The 16,974-nt window shown below is 40.5% G+C and overlaps 1 protein-coding gene across 2 annotated transcripts; it reads right to left on the reverse strand.

Moving 5' to 3' along the window:
* Positions 1 to 442: 442 nt before the first annotated feature.
* Positions 443 to 13,143, reverse strand: LOC138000606 (uncharacterized). Of its 2 annotated transcripts, none has more exons than XM_068847139.1 (6): positions 12,752 to 13,143; positions 11,745 to 11,830; positions 6,776 to 10,109; positions 5,702 to 5,893; positions 4,758 to 5,166; positions 443 to 3,173 (listed from the first exon to the last, which is right to left on the reverse strand). In XM_068847139.1, the coding sequence occupies exons 1-6, from the start codon at positions 12,975 to 12,977 to the stop codon at positions 3,104 to 3,106; spliced, it is 4,317 nt and encodes a 1,438-aa protein (XP_068703240.1). In that variant the 5' UTR covers positions 12,978 to 13,143; the 3' UTR covers positions 443 to 3,103. The 2 variants fall into 2 exon arrangements, with proteins under 2 accessions (XP_068703240.1, XP_068703239.1); XM_068847138.1 differs by having other exon boundaries at positions 4,758 to 5,169; positions 12,752 to 13,142.
* Positions 13,144 to 16,974: the final 3,831 nt, after the last annotated feature.

Genomic DNA, 16,974 nt, shown 5'->3' on the forward strand with positions numbered 1-16,974 from the left:
TTGGATATCAAAATTAGACGTGCATCTAATTACGCGGTGGCCTCATCCGGGCTCGGATCCTGGCCGGGGATATTGTCTTGTGTTCTTGGGCAAGACACTTTACTCTCACGGTGGCTCTCTCCACCCAGGTGTATAAATGGGTACCGGCCAATTTAATGCTGGGGGGTTACCTTGCGATGGACTGGCATCCCATCCAGGGGGAAGTAAAAAGTACTCCTAGTCGCTTCATGCTACAGAAACCGGAGATAAGCGCCGGCCTGATGGGCCTTCTAGGCTCGTAGCAGACTTACCTATCTGATCACGTCAGTGCATTGCTGGACAAGGATTTTCATGGCCTTTTTTCGTTTTCAAGGAAACAGGCCAGGACCACTTTAAAAGATCATTTTGCACAAATCAGTTTGAATTGCATAAAAGACCACAGACTAGAAGAAAAACTGTTGGGACAGTATGGGGGCAAAAAAGCAGTATGATATGAAAAACTAAAAAAAAACTTATATATGCATAAAAAAAAATAGCCTTTTAAGCTAGGAGAGGGAATCAAAAAAAATGTTTACGCGCTGACACCACAGAATAGTAACATGCGGAGTGTGTCCATTTAAGACTCATGAGCTAAAATACAAAGTCAAACATCAGAGAAGTCAAAAGTAAATACTTTTTAATGACAAGCTCTTGCCGACAGAAAGTACTTTACGTACGAGATCTTAGTAACTGATGCAATGTGTCACACAAATTGTCACAAAAAACTTTTTTTTTTTTACTATTATTATTGTTGTTTTTTAGGGACGCGTTGAATATATTAAAAAGTAAATTGTACGTGATCGGTCCGTGCATAGATATTGTTATCTGCTCACCCCTGAGAAGTCCCCATTGACGAGTAAAACAGCCTCACGTTCAGTTTGACAGAGTAAAATCGATACGTGTCAACCTTAGAAGGGAAGAGGTTAAATACAGGACTCTATTACTCCACAGGCAGCCCAATCGTGTGTGACTTACGTTCGCCAGGTGAATGACAGATCTCTATCTAAATGGTCGAAACTCAAGGAATAACAATATTCTTGAAAAACTAAGGCCTTCCTACCTTCATTCCACTATCCACATGTCTCTTTCTGGCGAGATTCTCTTTCCGTCGAAGGAGAAAAAAATCGCTGATGTTGTACGTAAACCCGCCAGAAAGAGACATGTGGACAGTGAAGTGAAGGTAGGTGGTACGAAGGCTTTAGCTTTCAAAAATATGATATTTCCTTGCATGGGTTTCAACCGTTTAGATGAAGATGTATCATTCACCCGGCAAACATTTTCATATCTTGAAACTCACACACTAAGATTGGTTACTCTGTGATTACTCCAATAGTGGGTCTATACGCCCCTAGTTATGGACTCCTAGTTAAATATCGAGATTTAGTGCGCATTTATTTCCGTTGCCATCCTGACTGTTTAAGCTAATCACCTCCTATTGCTCAGCCTAACATAACTTTTCACCTACCTCTAATTAAATTATCAACCTGGCATTATATTATTATAATTTTGTTTGTTTGTTTGTTTGTTTTTTTTTGTGGGCGGGGGGAGGGTCACAATTTACTCGATTGTAGGTATTCCATACATACATATTGCTACGCAACAGCCACTAATCCGGTAGAATTGTGATGTCGTCACTGTCGATCCATCACTGAAGCAATATCCTTCTCCGCTCTGCGCTATTCGTTATCTATAAAGGTCTGCGACACGGCACGGGGACCAGTCGTACTGCCTTCAAGACAAGTCACTACAACAAGATCCTAGTTCGGTGCAGAAAAAGTGACTTCGGATGTGGGAGAATGTGAACTAGTAATGAATGTGACAGATTAAGGAACTGGTTACTTATGAATCATGGGGAGGTAAATAACGCTCTCTCATTAGTCAATTTATGTGTTGTGGCGGCTAGATGTCACAGGACGGTTCTCTCACTTATTTCCTACTGGGATCAGTGGTAAGAAAAATGTTAAAGCGACAGTTTTCACGAAAATTTTCCCCGACACAAAGGCGAATAGTTGCAGCGACTTGTACAAGTAACAAAAAGCGGGATTTCTTGAAAAACATTTAAATCAAGATTAGATTTCTTTTTGTCATAAATGCTGACCTAAAGATCGTTATCCCATTAATCCTACACTCACAGTACCAGAAAGGCCAGTAATTGTTTATCAAATCGTACACTTTTCTTTCATCTTTCCATCCTATTTACTTCCGACCTACTTTAATTGAACAGGGAATTTCAAGCATTTAAGCTACATGGTAAAGGAAAAATATGTTTTCCGATAATTTGCAATTGTGTCAAGTTCTATCAAAAGACTCATTTTTCTACGTATACCACCAAGTAAAATGGACTTCCATTGTAAGTTCGCGAACTTTGCATAGTTCTGTGGTATACTACTTACTAATAAATAGATGTACAAGACGAAATCTTATAACCACCCTCAGGCTTGCAAAAATTCTAATCAGTATTTTTATCTGCTGAATCAAGGGCTTTCATATTTAAACCACGTGATCGTAGAAGATGCTTACGACAAGCAGATTGCGAAAATTGTGCTAGAGCTATTGAGCAGCTCTGGGTAGTCGATGACATCGTTCCTTTCCATCGGGAAGTAGTCTGAAAGAAACCGGCGTTGCGCTGGATATCAAAGTGTCAAATTATTGTTCTCTATTTTAGCCAGTTTAACTCTGGCCGTTGGGTATCGTTGTCTGTTACTGTTCATGTCAAATTTCTGAAAGGTAAGACGGGTTCCCGAGTAAGTAAATTAATGAATTTTCACACTGCTATCAAACCAGCATCTGCTATATGTATCATAGTGAACTAATGGGCAATTCGTCAAGAATATTTTAATTTGGCGTTGTAACATATCTCCATCCTTCTCAGAATTGGCATAGAAGGGAGTAAATAGCCTTAGCTCACCAATACATGTACAGTTGGTTTGCGTACAACCACCAAACTATTCCTAGGTCACGAGCAAATGAAAGACAGTCTTTCTGAGAGGGGCTCAGCAGTGATCAGTGTAGGTCCTGGTTATAAGCAGCGATTGCTTGTAAATAAGTAGAATCAACACAAGCTAAGAACTAAATTAAGCGATTTCTAGTGAATCCCTTTTGCACAAAGCTGTTGCCTCAATCTGGACAAGTAGTCTGGATCTGGGTAGCCATCTCTGTGGAGATAAGAGAAAAATGTCGGAGTTGAATACCAATAAGTAGCCGCAAAAATACTAGGAAAAGACGTAACCAGCAATAAAAGTTATGTAGCAAATATTTCCTCTGTTTAAGAGAACAAGAATTGTTCACTCATTACAGTGCAACGCACCTTACCGTGGCCACTCAACAAACTTTCACATTTGACAATTACGTGTAAATAAGTCAACTCAACAACCTATGCAACGGTGTTCAACTTACAACCGTGCGAACTTTGCAAGGAGCTCGAGGGGTGACTGTTAGTCAAATTCACAAACCCTCATTGGCGGACAATTTGTAAAAAACTTTGTTAGGTGGCCACGGTAAGGCTCGTCGCACTGTAAGAGTAATGTACCTATTCTTCTAGTTGTATACTCGATTATTACGGCACAAGGGAACTTCTGATTGTGAAGGAACATTAAAATGACTATCGAAATACATTACAACATGCAATCTTAGTAATCCAGCCAGCACTCGAGGCCTAACCGAGGCTTTAAAGGTCACGTCAAGCAAAGCTGTGAGTCATTGAAAACTAGACGACGAAATCATATCATAAATTGCTAACAAGATGCGGTTTGAAAGCAAGAACCATAATTATTTTCTTCGGGAGACGGGAGAGAGTTTTAATTACCCTTGACAAAATCCAATAAAATAACCGATTCCCAACTTCCATTTTTAATATCAAATTGAATGTGAAGGAGTCTATTTTCTTGTCGTTGCTTTGAAGAAGTCAAATTTCCTCACTATAAGCATATATTTTACTTCGATTTCTTGATATTTTGCTTTTAACAGGCAACACATGTTGCATAAAATTGACACATTTTCCAGTAGAATTACCCACGACCAAACAAGATAGAGGCATGGTTCTATCACGGAGATGAAGTAACAAACTGCTTTGTATTACAGCTTTCAAAGATCTTTTCAGCAACTCTTTTACTCAGGTATACGACATACTCAGTTATGGATCAAACAACTGCTCGTGTTGCTAATTTTGACGTATATTTAAAACGAAATCGGAAAAATTCCTTAAGTTTTCTATGGGCGAAGAGATTAACCAGTAAAGAAAAATATCTTAGGTACGTAAGGGGCACTTTAGGCCAGGATCAAAGGCATTATACTGGTTTCACCAGTTATGACAGTCACCAATCATCAGTATCTACTTTTATTGTAAGCGTTGTTATAGCAGTAGTTTTTCTCTAAAAATAAGCAATTTTTAAAAGCATGGATGCAGGAATGGCGCAGTTGTGAGGGCACTCCCCTCCTACCTTTGTGGTCCGGGTTCGATTACACCCTCGGCGTCATATGTGGGTTTAATTTGTTGACTGTCTTCTCCGTACCGAGAGGTTTTTCTCCGGGTACTCCGGTTTTCCCCTCTCGTCAAAAAACAACATTTGACTTGGTTTACGTTGATTGTTCATTTCAGTTTTCAGTGTCCCCAATTCGTGCTCCAGCGCTAGAACGACTAGACACTAAAATAAAGTTCCTTTTCCTTCCTCTTTTTGCATCCCCGGCCTTTCCCACAAGCAATCGGTGCACAAAAATTGTGGACACTCTTATCAAATTACCTTGAATTCCTTTGAAAGGCTGTCTTTAGCTCGATACCATTCAATGCAACAAAACCGATTCCGCTGGAATCAGAACTCAAAATAGTGAAAACCAAGCGGGCGTCAAAGGCCTTCCGCAACAACTTGAAGATGTCTTTTCCTTCTTTTGTGTCTGGTATGTACGCCGTACATGTTATCCCCCTGTATTTAACCCCAGGTTTTGGATGTTCCGAACTCTGAATCCCACCGTAGAAACAAAACGACACGGCAATCGTACCAGATCCCTCAAATCCTGGGAGACTTTCGCTATACCTTTTCCACATCATTTCCCCAGGGGGCTGGTTAGCTTGTACCGGAACTGCGATAACTGTTCTATTAGTTACTTGGTTCTGGTTCTGTGGCTGTTGAGACATCGACGTTGAGCTCGTGTCTGCTATAAAGATATATGTATTACCCAGTGAACCAATCCAAAGCGGGTATGCCGCCAGCATGAGGCAAAGCGTAGTACTGACCTCAGTCATTTCGTACAATATATATACAGAACATTGATTATGCTTTACGAGACCGCAAAGAAGAGGCAGCCGCCTTCCTAGACAAAGTTGCCCCCCAACATTTGCCCTTCGACTATTCCCTCTGTAAGAATTCTTTGTTTGCGGCCCTTTAACGAAACAGTTGTTGGGAAGGACGTCCTAACGTTAACTTATCCTGTATTGTTCCAATTCTATTGGTAAACAATGGTAAGTGACTGAACCCGGTCGGTTTCACTGTCACCTTGCACCTTCAAGGGTTGAACTCCAGTTTTCTCCATGCTGTTTTTTTTTTTTTTTTAAGTGAATATATTCTTAGCCTTGCATATAACATTTTCGCCTCAGTTTTATTTGAATCGAAGATCTATTTCTAGTATATTAAGTAACAAATTCAATCTGATTTGACTGCAAAAAATGAGCCGATGAAGTTTTCCTCACCTTTTTTTTTCGGTACCGTTATCAATCCAGTCGTATCCATACACGCATGACAGGACGTACTGAAAGTGAAGGCATTGAGCAAGCAATCGTCGCAAAATTTATGACTTTTACAAACATTTGGATGGGTGAGGTCTGGATGATCCACCAAGTTCTGACACAACGCACACAAAATTGAAATTTCTTCCTTTGGCGCTGTAAACAGAATGCAAATTGTGTGAAAAAAGTTATTAAGCATTGCCATTTCTCTTTTTTGTCTTGCCGAGGGTTTGAAATGGCAAATTATAAAAGGCTAAGCAGCCGCATTTGCTAAGAAATCTTGCCAAAAATCTTCACTAAAACTGTATCCAAGACCAATCTCGAAGCGTTCAGGCACGTTTGAAGAGTTTTTAATTATAGATACATTTTTAACTTCTATGTCGTTAACTTTTTTTTCATGAAATAAATCGTATTGATACGGCTCCTCTTCCTCCTAAAAACAGTGTCAAGACATGGCTGGGTTATAATTTTTCGCCTGTTCCTGAACAAAATTGTGTTTGGTAGGACAGGGGAGGGTGCATTACTTTCAAGTTATGGTCTAAAAGTTCGAAAAGAGGGAAACGTCTTAAAACTCTTTTTGTCCAAGATTGTAGTAAACTCAAAAAGACATCCGCACTTTTACCGTCCTTCTTCGGTTGAATAATATTAAGTTACAGTTATTTCTTAATACACCTTATTCCAAAATGGCCGCTGATTTATGCGGATACAAATTGGCCCTTTTTGTCTCGTTCAAGATAAAATATTCTTTTGAATTTTAAGCTTAAAAACGAGGCATCAAGGGCTAATTTAAATGAAACAAAAGAGTATTTAAATGGCGGCCATTTTGGAATAAGGTGTATGATTTCTTTAAAGTTACCAATAGATGGTTTTCACCTGACGTCACAGGTGCACAGAACAATAGAGAAAAACGTCTTCTGGGAATTAGACTCTATTATTATGCAAAACATGAGCCATAATTTGCTATTGTTTTGTGCACCAACATGGCCGTCTCATCACGTGATTGAAAACCATCTATTGAGCTGCTGAGGTAGTTTTCACCTGACGCGCATCTCCTCTCGTCTTTGTTTTCCCTTTCTTTTTCCCTTGATTCCAATAAATCTTCTCTCTCTTCCGCCTTACCAGGGCTTTTTTTGAACAAGCCGCGCTTCTCCTTGCTCCAAGAATTACATTCTTTACTTTTTTCTGTTTCTCTTACAGAGGGCACGAGATTCCCATGTGGTTCATCAGTATGGTCGAAAGACAACAGTCCAATGTCCATTCCTTCCAAACTCATAGGACTCTCGCTACTCACCATGCTTGCAGCCCGGTCCAAGTCACATTCTTTTTCATGCGAAAGTTCTAAACCTTGAAAGCCGAGACAAAGGTCTGCATTTAAGAGACCTTCAATAGTAGGCGAGGTAATGAATTCACTAGCAATACTAAAAGAAGAAACCAATTCATGTTCATCGCGTGGACGAGACCAATTCGTATCATTGCTTAAGATCCCTTGGCTATTACTGGCGCGAAATCTGGTATCTCCCTTTGGAAATAAAAATTCCTTGATTTTAGGCAGCTGAAAGCCATGTGCAGTGTGCTGTTTGTTGATCCCAGTCGTTCTTTTTTGATCACCACGTTGGAAATTTGCTGCCATTCTTCTTTCCTGGTTTTTATTCAGGATCACAGATCTGTTCGTGTTTTCATCAGAAAGTAACTTATTTTCGACGACCTTGTAGTCTATCGTACCCTCTGCAAGCTGACCTGTACTTGTTACATCCAGGATTTCGACGGCTTTCATCATAGAAACTTCGCTGTGTTGAACTGAGTCACATGAAACAAAAGAAATCGTCTTTTCACAAACCTTCGTCTTGAAACTCTCTCGAGTATTCTGCTTTTCCTGTTCGTTGCAACCCAGCGAATCCTCCTCCTTCCCATCATTTTTTCCTTTGTCAAATGCAACGGAATTTACAACTTGTAGTTCTTCCACTGTAATTATCTCGTCGGTAGAGGTTTTGGACCTTGATATTTTCTTCCGAGTTTTTTCCTCAGAGGTTTCTTGTAACAGTGAGGGATTGGAATTGTATCTTTCACTTTCGTTTCCAAGTCTCATCGTTCTTTCATCTTGCTTCTGCCGGTGGACAATCTTGAAAAAGGGAGTTTCCTCGCCGAAAGAAAACGACAAAAAACTTGTAGCAAATTCATCGAGAGACTTGTCATCTTCGCAAACTATATGGACATCTCTAATACCACTATGTAACGGACCAATATTTTTACTGAACGTTGCAAGAACGCGAGTTACCACCTCTACCGAAACTTCAACTGGGATGTTATTCCAATTTTGTCCCAAGGGAGGGATAGCAATTGATTCCATTCTGTACCCAGAGGACAATGTAAGTCCATCCTTTAAGCATTTATGGATACAGAGTTTGACTTTATTTTCTTCCTGTTTATCGCTGGGATTCCAATAAGGCAAGACGGCATGAAAGACAACTTTACAGGGCAACATACCAGACGACGTGATAAATGTGTGACCCTCTTGTAATTTCACCTGATTCTGAGTTTTGTCAAGGCATTCCTTCTTGATTGCTTGACCCCCTTTATCAAGTATCATTTTTGATAATCCCTCACTATAAGATAGTGTTGCGTTGGCTGGACAAAGGATGACATGCACATATTGGCTGCATATATCTCCCTTGAACAACTTGACCATAAGACCAGTCGAGGTTACAAACTCTCGAGAATTTTCTTCGTCAACATCATTCTTCTGTTCCCTTCCTACATTCTCTGAATCTTTAACTTCGCTCTTCACGTCGCGTTTTTTTTCCTCTTCTTCTTCTTCTTCGTATGCATGCCTTTGGGAAATTTCTTTCTTTAATGATGCCTTACAGCTGCTGGTTTTGAGTTCGTTCATGTTATCGTCGAGCAATTTTGCCGGGGATTGGAAGTCACCGTTATCGGTTGATGATTTACACTTTTTTAAAGCTGATTTTCGATGCTCGTGGTTCACTTCGTTACACTTCCTCTTCGCAGGACCCCTACAAATGGGTTTGGATTTTAAAGATTCCGTATTGAATAGCGGGTCAATTTGCTTAGCTCTTGAGAGCTGCATGGGACCATCACTGACATTGGGCTTTGTTTCAGATCCTGATAAATCCGCTTTAATGTTTGTCTTGTCTTTGGAGCTGTTGGCTCCGATTATTTTACATCCGTCACTCGAACCCATCGGGAGGTTTTCTCCCTTTGACATAGTACTTCCCGATTGCGGGTCGATCTCTTTGGCTCTTGATAGTTGCATGGGACCATCACTGACATTGGGCTTTGTTTCAGATCCTGATAAATCCGCTTTAATGTTTGTCTTGTCTTTGGAGCTGTTGGCTCCGATTATTTTGCATCCGTCACTCGAATCCATCGGGAGGTTTTCTCCCTTTGACATAGTACTTCCCGATTGCGGGTCGATCTCTTTGGCTCTTGATAGTTGCATGGGACCATCACTGACATTGGGCTTTGTTTCAGATCCTGATAAATCCGCTTTAATGTCTGTCCTGTCTTTGGAGCTGTTGGCTCCGATTATTTTGCATCCGTCACTCGAACCCATCGGTAAGTTTTCTCCCTTTGACATAGTACTTCCCGATTGCGGGTCGATCTCTTTGGCTCTTAATAGTTGTATGGGACCATCACTGACATTGGGCTTTGTTTCAGATCCTGATAAATCCGCTTTAATGTCTGTCTTGTCTTTGGAGCTGTTGGCTCCGATTATTTTGCATCCGTCACTCGAACATATGGGGACGTTTTCTCCCTTTGACAAAGTACTTCCCGATAGCGGGTCAACCTGTTCGGCCGTTGATAGTTGCGTGGGACCATACGTGAAATTGTTCTTTACTTCGGATCCTGATAAATTTGCCTTATTGCCAGTCGTGTTCACGGAGTTGTTGCTTTTGATGATTTTGAATCCGTTTCTCGACCCCATCTGAGTGTTCAAAGAAAGAATTTCATCGTTGCCTGTTTCACTTGTTTGATGTTTCTGTACCCAACCTTTCGATGAAATCAGCGTTAAAGGTTCCTTGCTCTTTAAGCGATCTTGTTTAGAGCTGATTCCCGTTGCAAGACCATCCTTTGATAAAGGGCCAGGAATTGTCATGGGGTCTGTGGACACCCTTGCTTGTCCAAACTCTTCCTGGGGGGGCTTCGTTAACACTCTCTTTTCATTTAGCTTGTTTTTTAATTTTATGTTGACTTTCTTCATTTGCTCTAAGGTCCCCGAAAGAACAAAGCCATCCGATATTTCTTTGCACCTAATGTCTTTTTTCCTAAGAACTTCATCAAGGATGTTTTTCAATGCCGGAAAGCTCAATCCATGAGTATCAGGATCAAGGCGACCAGAGACTGTTCTGAACACCTTGAAATAAATAACAACCCGAAATGAGTACATACTGCAACATTAACTTTTTGTGTACCCCTTTCATACATTCTTCCCGTTACTTCTATTTTTAAAGTCAATTTCGGTAATACTCTCTTGTAAGCCTGCCACCGTTTGAAAAAGAGGGAAAACTCGAATACCAAAATTTAAAAAGCAAGAGATTCCGAGTGAGTGTAGACCTGAGAAGTCAAGGAATAATATTATTAAGCTGGTTATTAAGCTGTCTAGCTGTGCAGCTGCTCGGAGTCAAGTAGTTTGTGGGATACAACTGGACCAACAGACACCTGATATCGTGAAAAGGGGTTAAAACGCAATCACATCGCACGAATTGGATAAGGTTCGTGAGGACTGTCGATCAATGTCATTGGATAATGTGAATAATCGCTTATTCCCAGGATTGAAAGCAAATGACATGCAAGCCCCATTTCCGGCAAAAATCGGTACAAGGTGTTTCCGTATTTGCTTTGCTGACGTCATTATTTACATTTTGTTTCATTATCATACGAGTTTGCCAATAGAATACATTATGCTAATTAGGGACCTTAAGCAAGAAAGACGACGACTTTTACGAGAACGCCACAAAACAACAGGGTTAAACAGCAAAAACAATAGCTCTGCACGCTCTGCACTGGCGTTTTAATTTTGATACATTTCTTTGCCGTTCTTGTCTTGACAACGCCGTGAAATGATCAAATTTGGTGTCACGTTGAGGACAAGAGCACCTGACGATGAATTTTTCAATTTTCCCTCTAAATATACCCCCCGTTCTCACCAGTTTTATTCTTGGAATGTGTATTCACACTTTCCAAGCCTAGCAACTTAGAGTAATTGCAAAATTATTACAGTACCAGGAAATAATATTTTTAGACTACGTTCTCGTAGCCGTCGTCGTCGTCCTTGCTTAATATCCTCATTTACAAATTTGACTTCAAAAGGTTAAAAAAAAAACGTGTTAGACCTAGTTAAATCTCTAATTGTAAGCGTTTTAGAATTGATAACAAGCCATAATTTAGCCAACTAGAACTGGTATCCCATACGTTCTTTGTAAAATTTCCAATCAATTTTCAAAGCATTAGTCCTCAAAGATTATCAAGAATATCGCATTCAATTTTTCAGAGATAGCTCGTTATGCAACGTTCAATTGTCAGTAATTATTCATTCACGGCTGACAGATTAGAAAACGATTGCTCGGTTGTGCCAATATGATGCAAAAAATGTAAGCTACTCCCAATTGAAAGATTTCCCGTCCAAAAAAAAGTACTCATTTCTGACTGGCTAAAAAAGAATGCAGTTCTCATGTAAAACAGTCGCAAATTTGTAACAGGGTGCGAATTATAAAGGCACGTTTCCAGCTGAAGTATACAGTTGAATGAATTTTGAACGATAGTAAAAGCGTGACAACTGTGGTAATCTGTTTCAATTAATCATCTCTAATGGAGAAAATATACTTAGCAACGTAAATGTAGTTTTGTGAAGACAAATAGAAGAGGAAACAACACACTTCCAGTTGCCGTCCTGTCTCAAAAACGCACGTGCTGAAGCTCCCTTTTGTTATTCTGAAGAATTTACACCAAATTGCACTACAAATAATACGATTACCTGATTACAAATTACCTGATGAGCAGAAGTTTCGTGAAAGGACTCCAGGGTTAATAAACAGCCGTCTATTTCATGTCTTCTTTTCATAACAGACTGGGCAACTGTCAAGAAAGCCACAAGAGAAATCGACTGCGATGAACAGCAAACCTCCCAGAAGTCAATCACCATCAATGTTCAACCGGAAGTGTGAGTAGACCATCAAGCCGAATATTTGTACCTTGAAAATCAGATACTTAACCGAGCTTTGAAAAAGTATGGCAGATGCTGTTGTTTGTATACCGGAAACGTTTGCGGCAAAATGGATGCTTTTGCATGGGGAATATTCCTTTCGGTTTTTAATCAGTAGTACTAATCACAACTCGTACGGGAAGACTACTATAAAGAGCCATCATCCTCAATCTCGCAAACATCCAAAATGTTAGTTATTTTTATTTTCAGCAAAATTTTCATTGAAATTTGTAATGCAATGAAGCTTTGATTATTTGACGAAGCCGTTTCAGTAGCGAAATTTCTTATTATGACTCACATCCGCCACGTGGATTATACATGACATCATTCCAGGTACTTCCCCGAGAGATTCTCGGAATCAACACGTGTCCCGAATACTTTCGGTTTCCAATAACGTCGAAAGGGGAAATTTTGCTACTTAAAATGCAAACTTGACTGAAATTTAATCTTGGTTGTTGAAATATAAGAGAGCTGTCGGTAAGGACTATTTTGTCAGTATTGTCAAGATATATCTTGGTCAAACTAATAAAGCTAATGTGTAAATACAGAAACCTAAAAAGACAATCATGAAAGCAAAGAAACGCGTTTCACAGTATGAAATGCTTTTAATCATTTCACAAGTTACCGGAAAAAAAAATTTCTATGTAGAACTCGATAATCCGCGCTTTTAACAGATTTTCCTCCAATCTGCCCCACAAATTCTGGCCTCAAGTTGGAAAGAATAAAATCCGGAACACTCGATCATCCCTTTAGATTCACCAAGAGCACATTTAGAGTTCAAAATTTGTACCCACCTTCTCTTCTTTCAAATGTAACTACTGCGACTCCCTCGCCAAGCATTCTGACACAATCCACCTCACCTCCTCCATTTCCCTTTCTCTGAAAGTGTATAGTCACCTCCTTGTCCGTTGATCCGGGTGAGAGGTTTTTAACAAGAACGCTTTTGGAAGTTAAACCTTGAAAGTGGGCTTCGGTCGTTGGCAGCAGCGAACAGCCGCTGCGAGAAAATCCGTGCGCCATCTCCTCAAGCAAGGAAGCGGATGTAAACTGCTTTGGTCGCAAATTTATGGCATCGTCGAAGCATTAACATAGATCACTCGTGGGTGGGGGGGGAGGTAAGGGTTGTGTGATTGCTTGGACTGCAAGTGTTTGTTTCACACTGAAATAATCCACTTTTTCACATATTTTCTTGTCAGGCTGTGAATGGCTTATTTGGTAGTTTTTATCACACAATTCAACGTAAACGTCCGGAAGTAGAGCCGGTTGCAAGTGTTTTTGAACAAGTGGTAATGCCTCACAACTTCCAAGTCATATTTAATTCCTGCATAACATCATTTCCGGGAATTTCCCTTGCGATTCTTAGAACTCTTTTTTTGTTTTCGATTAAGTGTAACACAGGAGCAATATCCGTTACCCTTTCCTAATGGAGCTAATTATAGCTAAGACTGACGGGAGGGCGACAAAGGGTTTCGTAATATATAAACAATACAATGTATTACAGCGCCAAGAAAATATTGCATTTTAATACAATTCAATAACTTTTTGAGCAGTCTTAAGCTACGGTTGAAAACACCCAACGCGATCGCTTCCTCAAATGAAAGATTGTCCTTTATCGTCAGTTTGCTCCAGATGAAATATGATCCTCCATTTAGATTACTCTGTCCCAATCCTTGTGGTAGGAGATAATAAGAAATAATATAAAAGCAGTCGGTGGACAGGAAACCCGGAGCACCCACTTTGAAGGAAGCCAAAGCGTGCCGAGTATGTACCAAAACCAATAAGTATATTGGCATTACAAAGCTTTTGCTTTCATGTCCAAATTGAGCACTCTACTGGGATGAGTCATTGCCGCTAGCAATTGCGCATGCTCACTAGCTCGCTAGTTTGAGCACTCTGGCATGGCTTAGATGTACCACATGTGTGGGACATTTGGGGTGGTTTTATAAGCTTCACCTCCATCCCAGACATCAGCACTGCACTGATGAGGCCCAGAAGGCCGAAACAGTACTGTCTGCAGTTAGTTATATATATATATATATATATATATATATATATATATATAATAATGGCTGAATAATGGTTAAGTCTAAGGCTTGATTTTAAAATGGGTAGCTTTCTCTTGAAGTTTGGTAACCGACATTTTTCACTGCGTAAGCGCGGGTGTTTTAAAATATACGTTTACGGCGGCATTTGGAAGGAAGAAATTGTTGACATTTTAAAAAATTACACCCTCTCAGTTTGTGATGTAGTAATCTAGTAGTGAAGTGCAGGGGATAAATTCTTAACAAATGTTCCGAGGTTCGACTCCTGGGAGTCCAAACATTGGGAATCGGCTTTTTGAAAAAATATGTTCATTTCCCATGATCCCGATCAAATTTTCAGTGTCCAAAATGGACGACAATACTTCACTTGAAGCAAATTGACAATTAAGAATAATCCTTCACTAGAGGGAGTAGCCTGATTCTCAGACGGTCCAGGTCGCTGGTGTTACGCACGCGTGCGTGACACGAGCGACCTGGACCGTCTTTTCTCCCATGAATTCTGATTGGTTTAAGTGTCGAAAGAAAGATGGCGGCTAGTGAAGAGAGCAACTGAGGTGAACAGAATTTGTGCTTAATTATTTGCAAGATTGTAGCTGTCCCGTAAGAAGCAGCCGCAAGTTAACAAGCATAACAGTTAAAAATAATTCACAGATTTTTCACGCTGCACGGTGATTTTACATCAGGCTTCGATTCCACTTGAAGCTACGTTGGCTTTTTCGTGTACACTTGAGCTTATTGTGCACTTAAAGGCTCTGGAATAGCGATTACTGGATTTAAAGTGACATAATGGTGTTACGTTTGAAGTACCTAATTAACGGTAATGAAGTGATTTTATTTCGTATGTACCTATACATTTTTGTTCATTTTGGCGCTAATTCCCTAACGCGAGCATTGTTACTGTTGTTCAGTATCTTTCACCGAGTCAGATTGTGTTACAAATTATAATATCTTGCAATATTGTATGTCGCACGCTGGCGCTGTTAACTCGTGTATTAGTTGCAGTGAAGTCGGGTTCCTTCAGTGATCAACATACATAGATGCATACATAGTTTATTTAAACTATAATCTTGTATCGGTTTCAAACAACAAGAAATGAAAAGCAATACAAGATTTCTCGTTGCATCCATCCATCCGTATTTTTGGTTTTCTTGCTCTCTCTCTCTGCTGTGTGCCAGGGTCTTCTCCTGACCCACTGCCATGTTGAAAGCCGAGAAGACCCTGGGAACGAGGTTGCTGCTTTGGTGTCTCGCAAGTGCCTCGCATCTTTCTGGAATTGTCGAACCCTTGGCATGCATAGATTAACTTTGAGGGAAGGGAGGTAAGGGTTGTATGGTATCTTAAAGGCGTTTTACACCACAGGTAGCCCAAGCTCAATATATGGGCACAATGGTGACCAACCGTGAGTGTTATCGCGGGTCGCTAACGACCGCTAAGCGATCTTTTAACGGTTTGGGTATCTCGCGATCGGGTTATGAAGAAATCCTCATTCGATGGCTCTCGAAGCAAATGCTTGCAGAGTTTGGCGGCCCTTTATTCCTTCTCAGTGTACAAGCAGTTCGAAAGAAGAGGACAAATGGGTAACGGAGGTATCGTCCGTGATCTACGCGGAATTTCGAGGCGATCGCGATCGAAGCCTTGGGAGCGAATTTATGACCCTTTTTTCTTCGGTGATTCCGTTCGGAGGCTTCGTCTTGGTTCCCAACCTTGTGAGAGCTCGAGAATATATAGAGGGAAAAGAAGAGGAACCAAAAACCACCTAAATCGCTCTTAATCGACCCAGAAACCCAATGCATCCTCTACCTGGAATTTATCTTATATAAACAATTGCTAATTTGCTCTGGTTTGACTATTATCGTTAATTTAGGACACTGTGTCCCAGGTCGTGTGGGAAATTGTTATAATTGTTGAAATGACAACCCAAGAATGTTGATTAATTTGACCCGTCACCTAACCACTTGACCACAGGCATTGCTAGCTGCTCAGGGACAATATTTTCGACAGTATTAATTTGCTAATACTATATTATCACTCGGCAACAAACAATATAAAACACGACAAAAGATCGGTTACCAAACTTCACGAAAAAGCTGAACATTTTAAAATCAAAGCCTGCGCCAAATTAACCTAGCTTAGGACAATTACTGTTCAGCAATAATAATTATATGGGCATGATAATGTTATCGATTTAGAGATGAAAATTACGGGTAGAATCATATTTAAGACAACGTTTGTGTCCCCATGACACCATCATTAGGTCAAAATATAATATTTAACAGGTAACAAGAATATTAAGGGTGATCCGAAAACACTGACCCCCGGTCCTTGGACCCCTCTACGGACTGGGTCCACGGACTGCCTCACGGACCGGTCCACGGACAACCCTTATGGACCCCCTATACGGACCACTCTAAAACAACACAGAATTAAAAATAAATAACAACTGAAAATTTGTTTATACCGGTTGTCTGGATAGACCACTCTTGCCGGTGAAATCTAGCCATTACGCTCCGCAAATCAGACTAAGACTAAGGTGTTGCCTTTTCCTTCGCTGATGACCGGAGGCTTCGAAACTAAGTTCTTCCGCCATTTTGTTCGGGACTGAGAGATCGAGAAGCCTGGGGCGAGTTCACAAACCCGCGGGAGAATGATCCGAACAAAATGGCGGAGGGAAAGAAAGAAAATACAAATAGAGCTTACTTATTATCAATGTTTTTCGAAGGATTCCGGTCCACAACGAAGGAAGGGGCAATATGTCATTAATAGACTTTGTACCCGAGCCTGAGCCTTAGTCTGTTGAATTTGCGGAGCGTTACGCCAATACGGTTGAGATTTCGCCGACACGAGTGACACGAGTGGTCTATCCAGACAACTGGTAAGTCAAATCTTTAGTTTTTATTTATTTTCATATCTATGTTGTTTTAGGGTGGTCCGTATAGGGGGTCCATAAGGGTAGTCCATGGACCGGTCCGTGGGGC

This window comes from Montipora foliosa, chromosome 4 (assembly GCF_036669935.1).
Source record: "Montipora foliosa isolate CH-2021 chromosome 4, ASM3666993v2, whole genome shotgun sequence".
Lineage (NCBI taxonomy): Eukaryota > Metazoa > Cnidaria > Anthozoa > Scleractinia > Acroporidae > Montipora > Montipora foliosa.

What these genes read in the sequence shown, in the direction of transcription:
- LOC138000606 (XM_068847138.1), bottom strand. Translation starts at nt 12,977, where the DNA reads ATGGCGCACGGATTTTCTCGCAGCGGCTGTTCGCTGCTGCCAACGACC. An exon ending in TACATTTGAAAGAAGAGAAG is followed by an intron (nt 11,831 to 12,751) that starts GTGGGTACAAAT and finishes CTTTCTTGACAG; the next exon opens with TTGCCCAGTCTGTTATGAAA. An exon ending in ACGAAACTTCTGCTCATCAG is followed by an intron (nt 10,110 to 11,744) that starts GTAATTTGTAAT and finishes ATTTATTTCAAG; the next exon opens with GTGTTCAGAACAGTCTCTGG.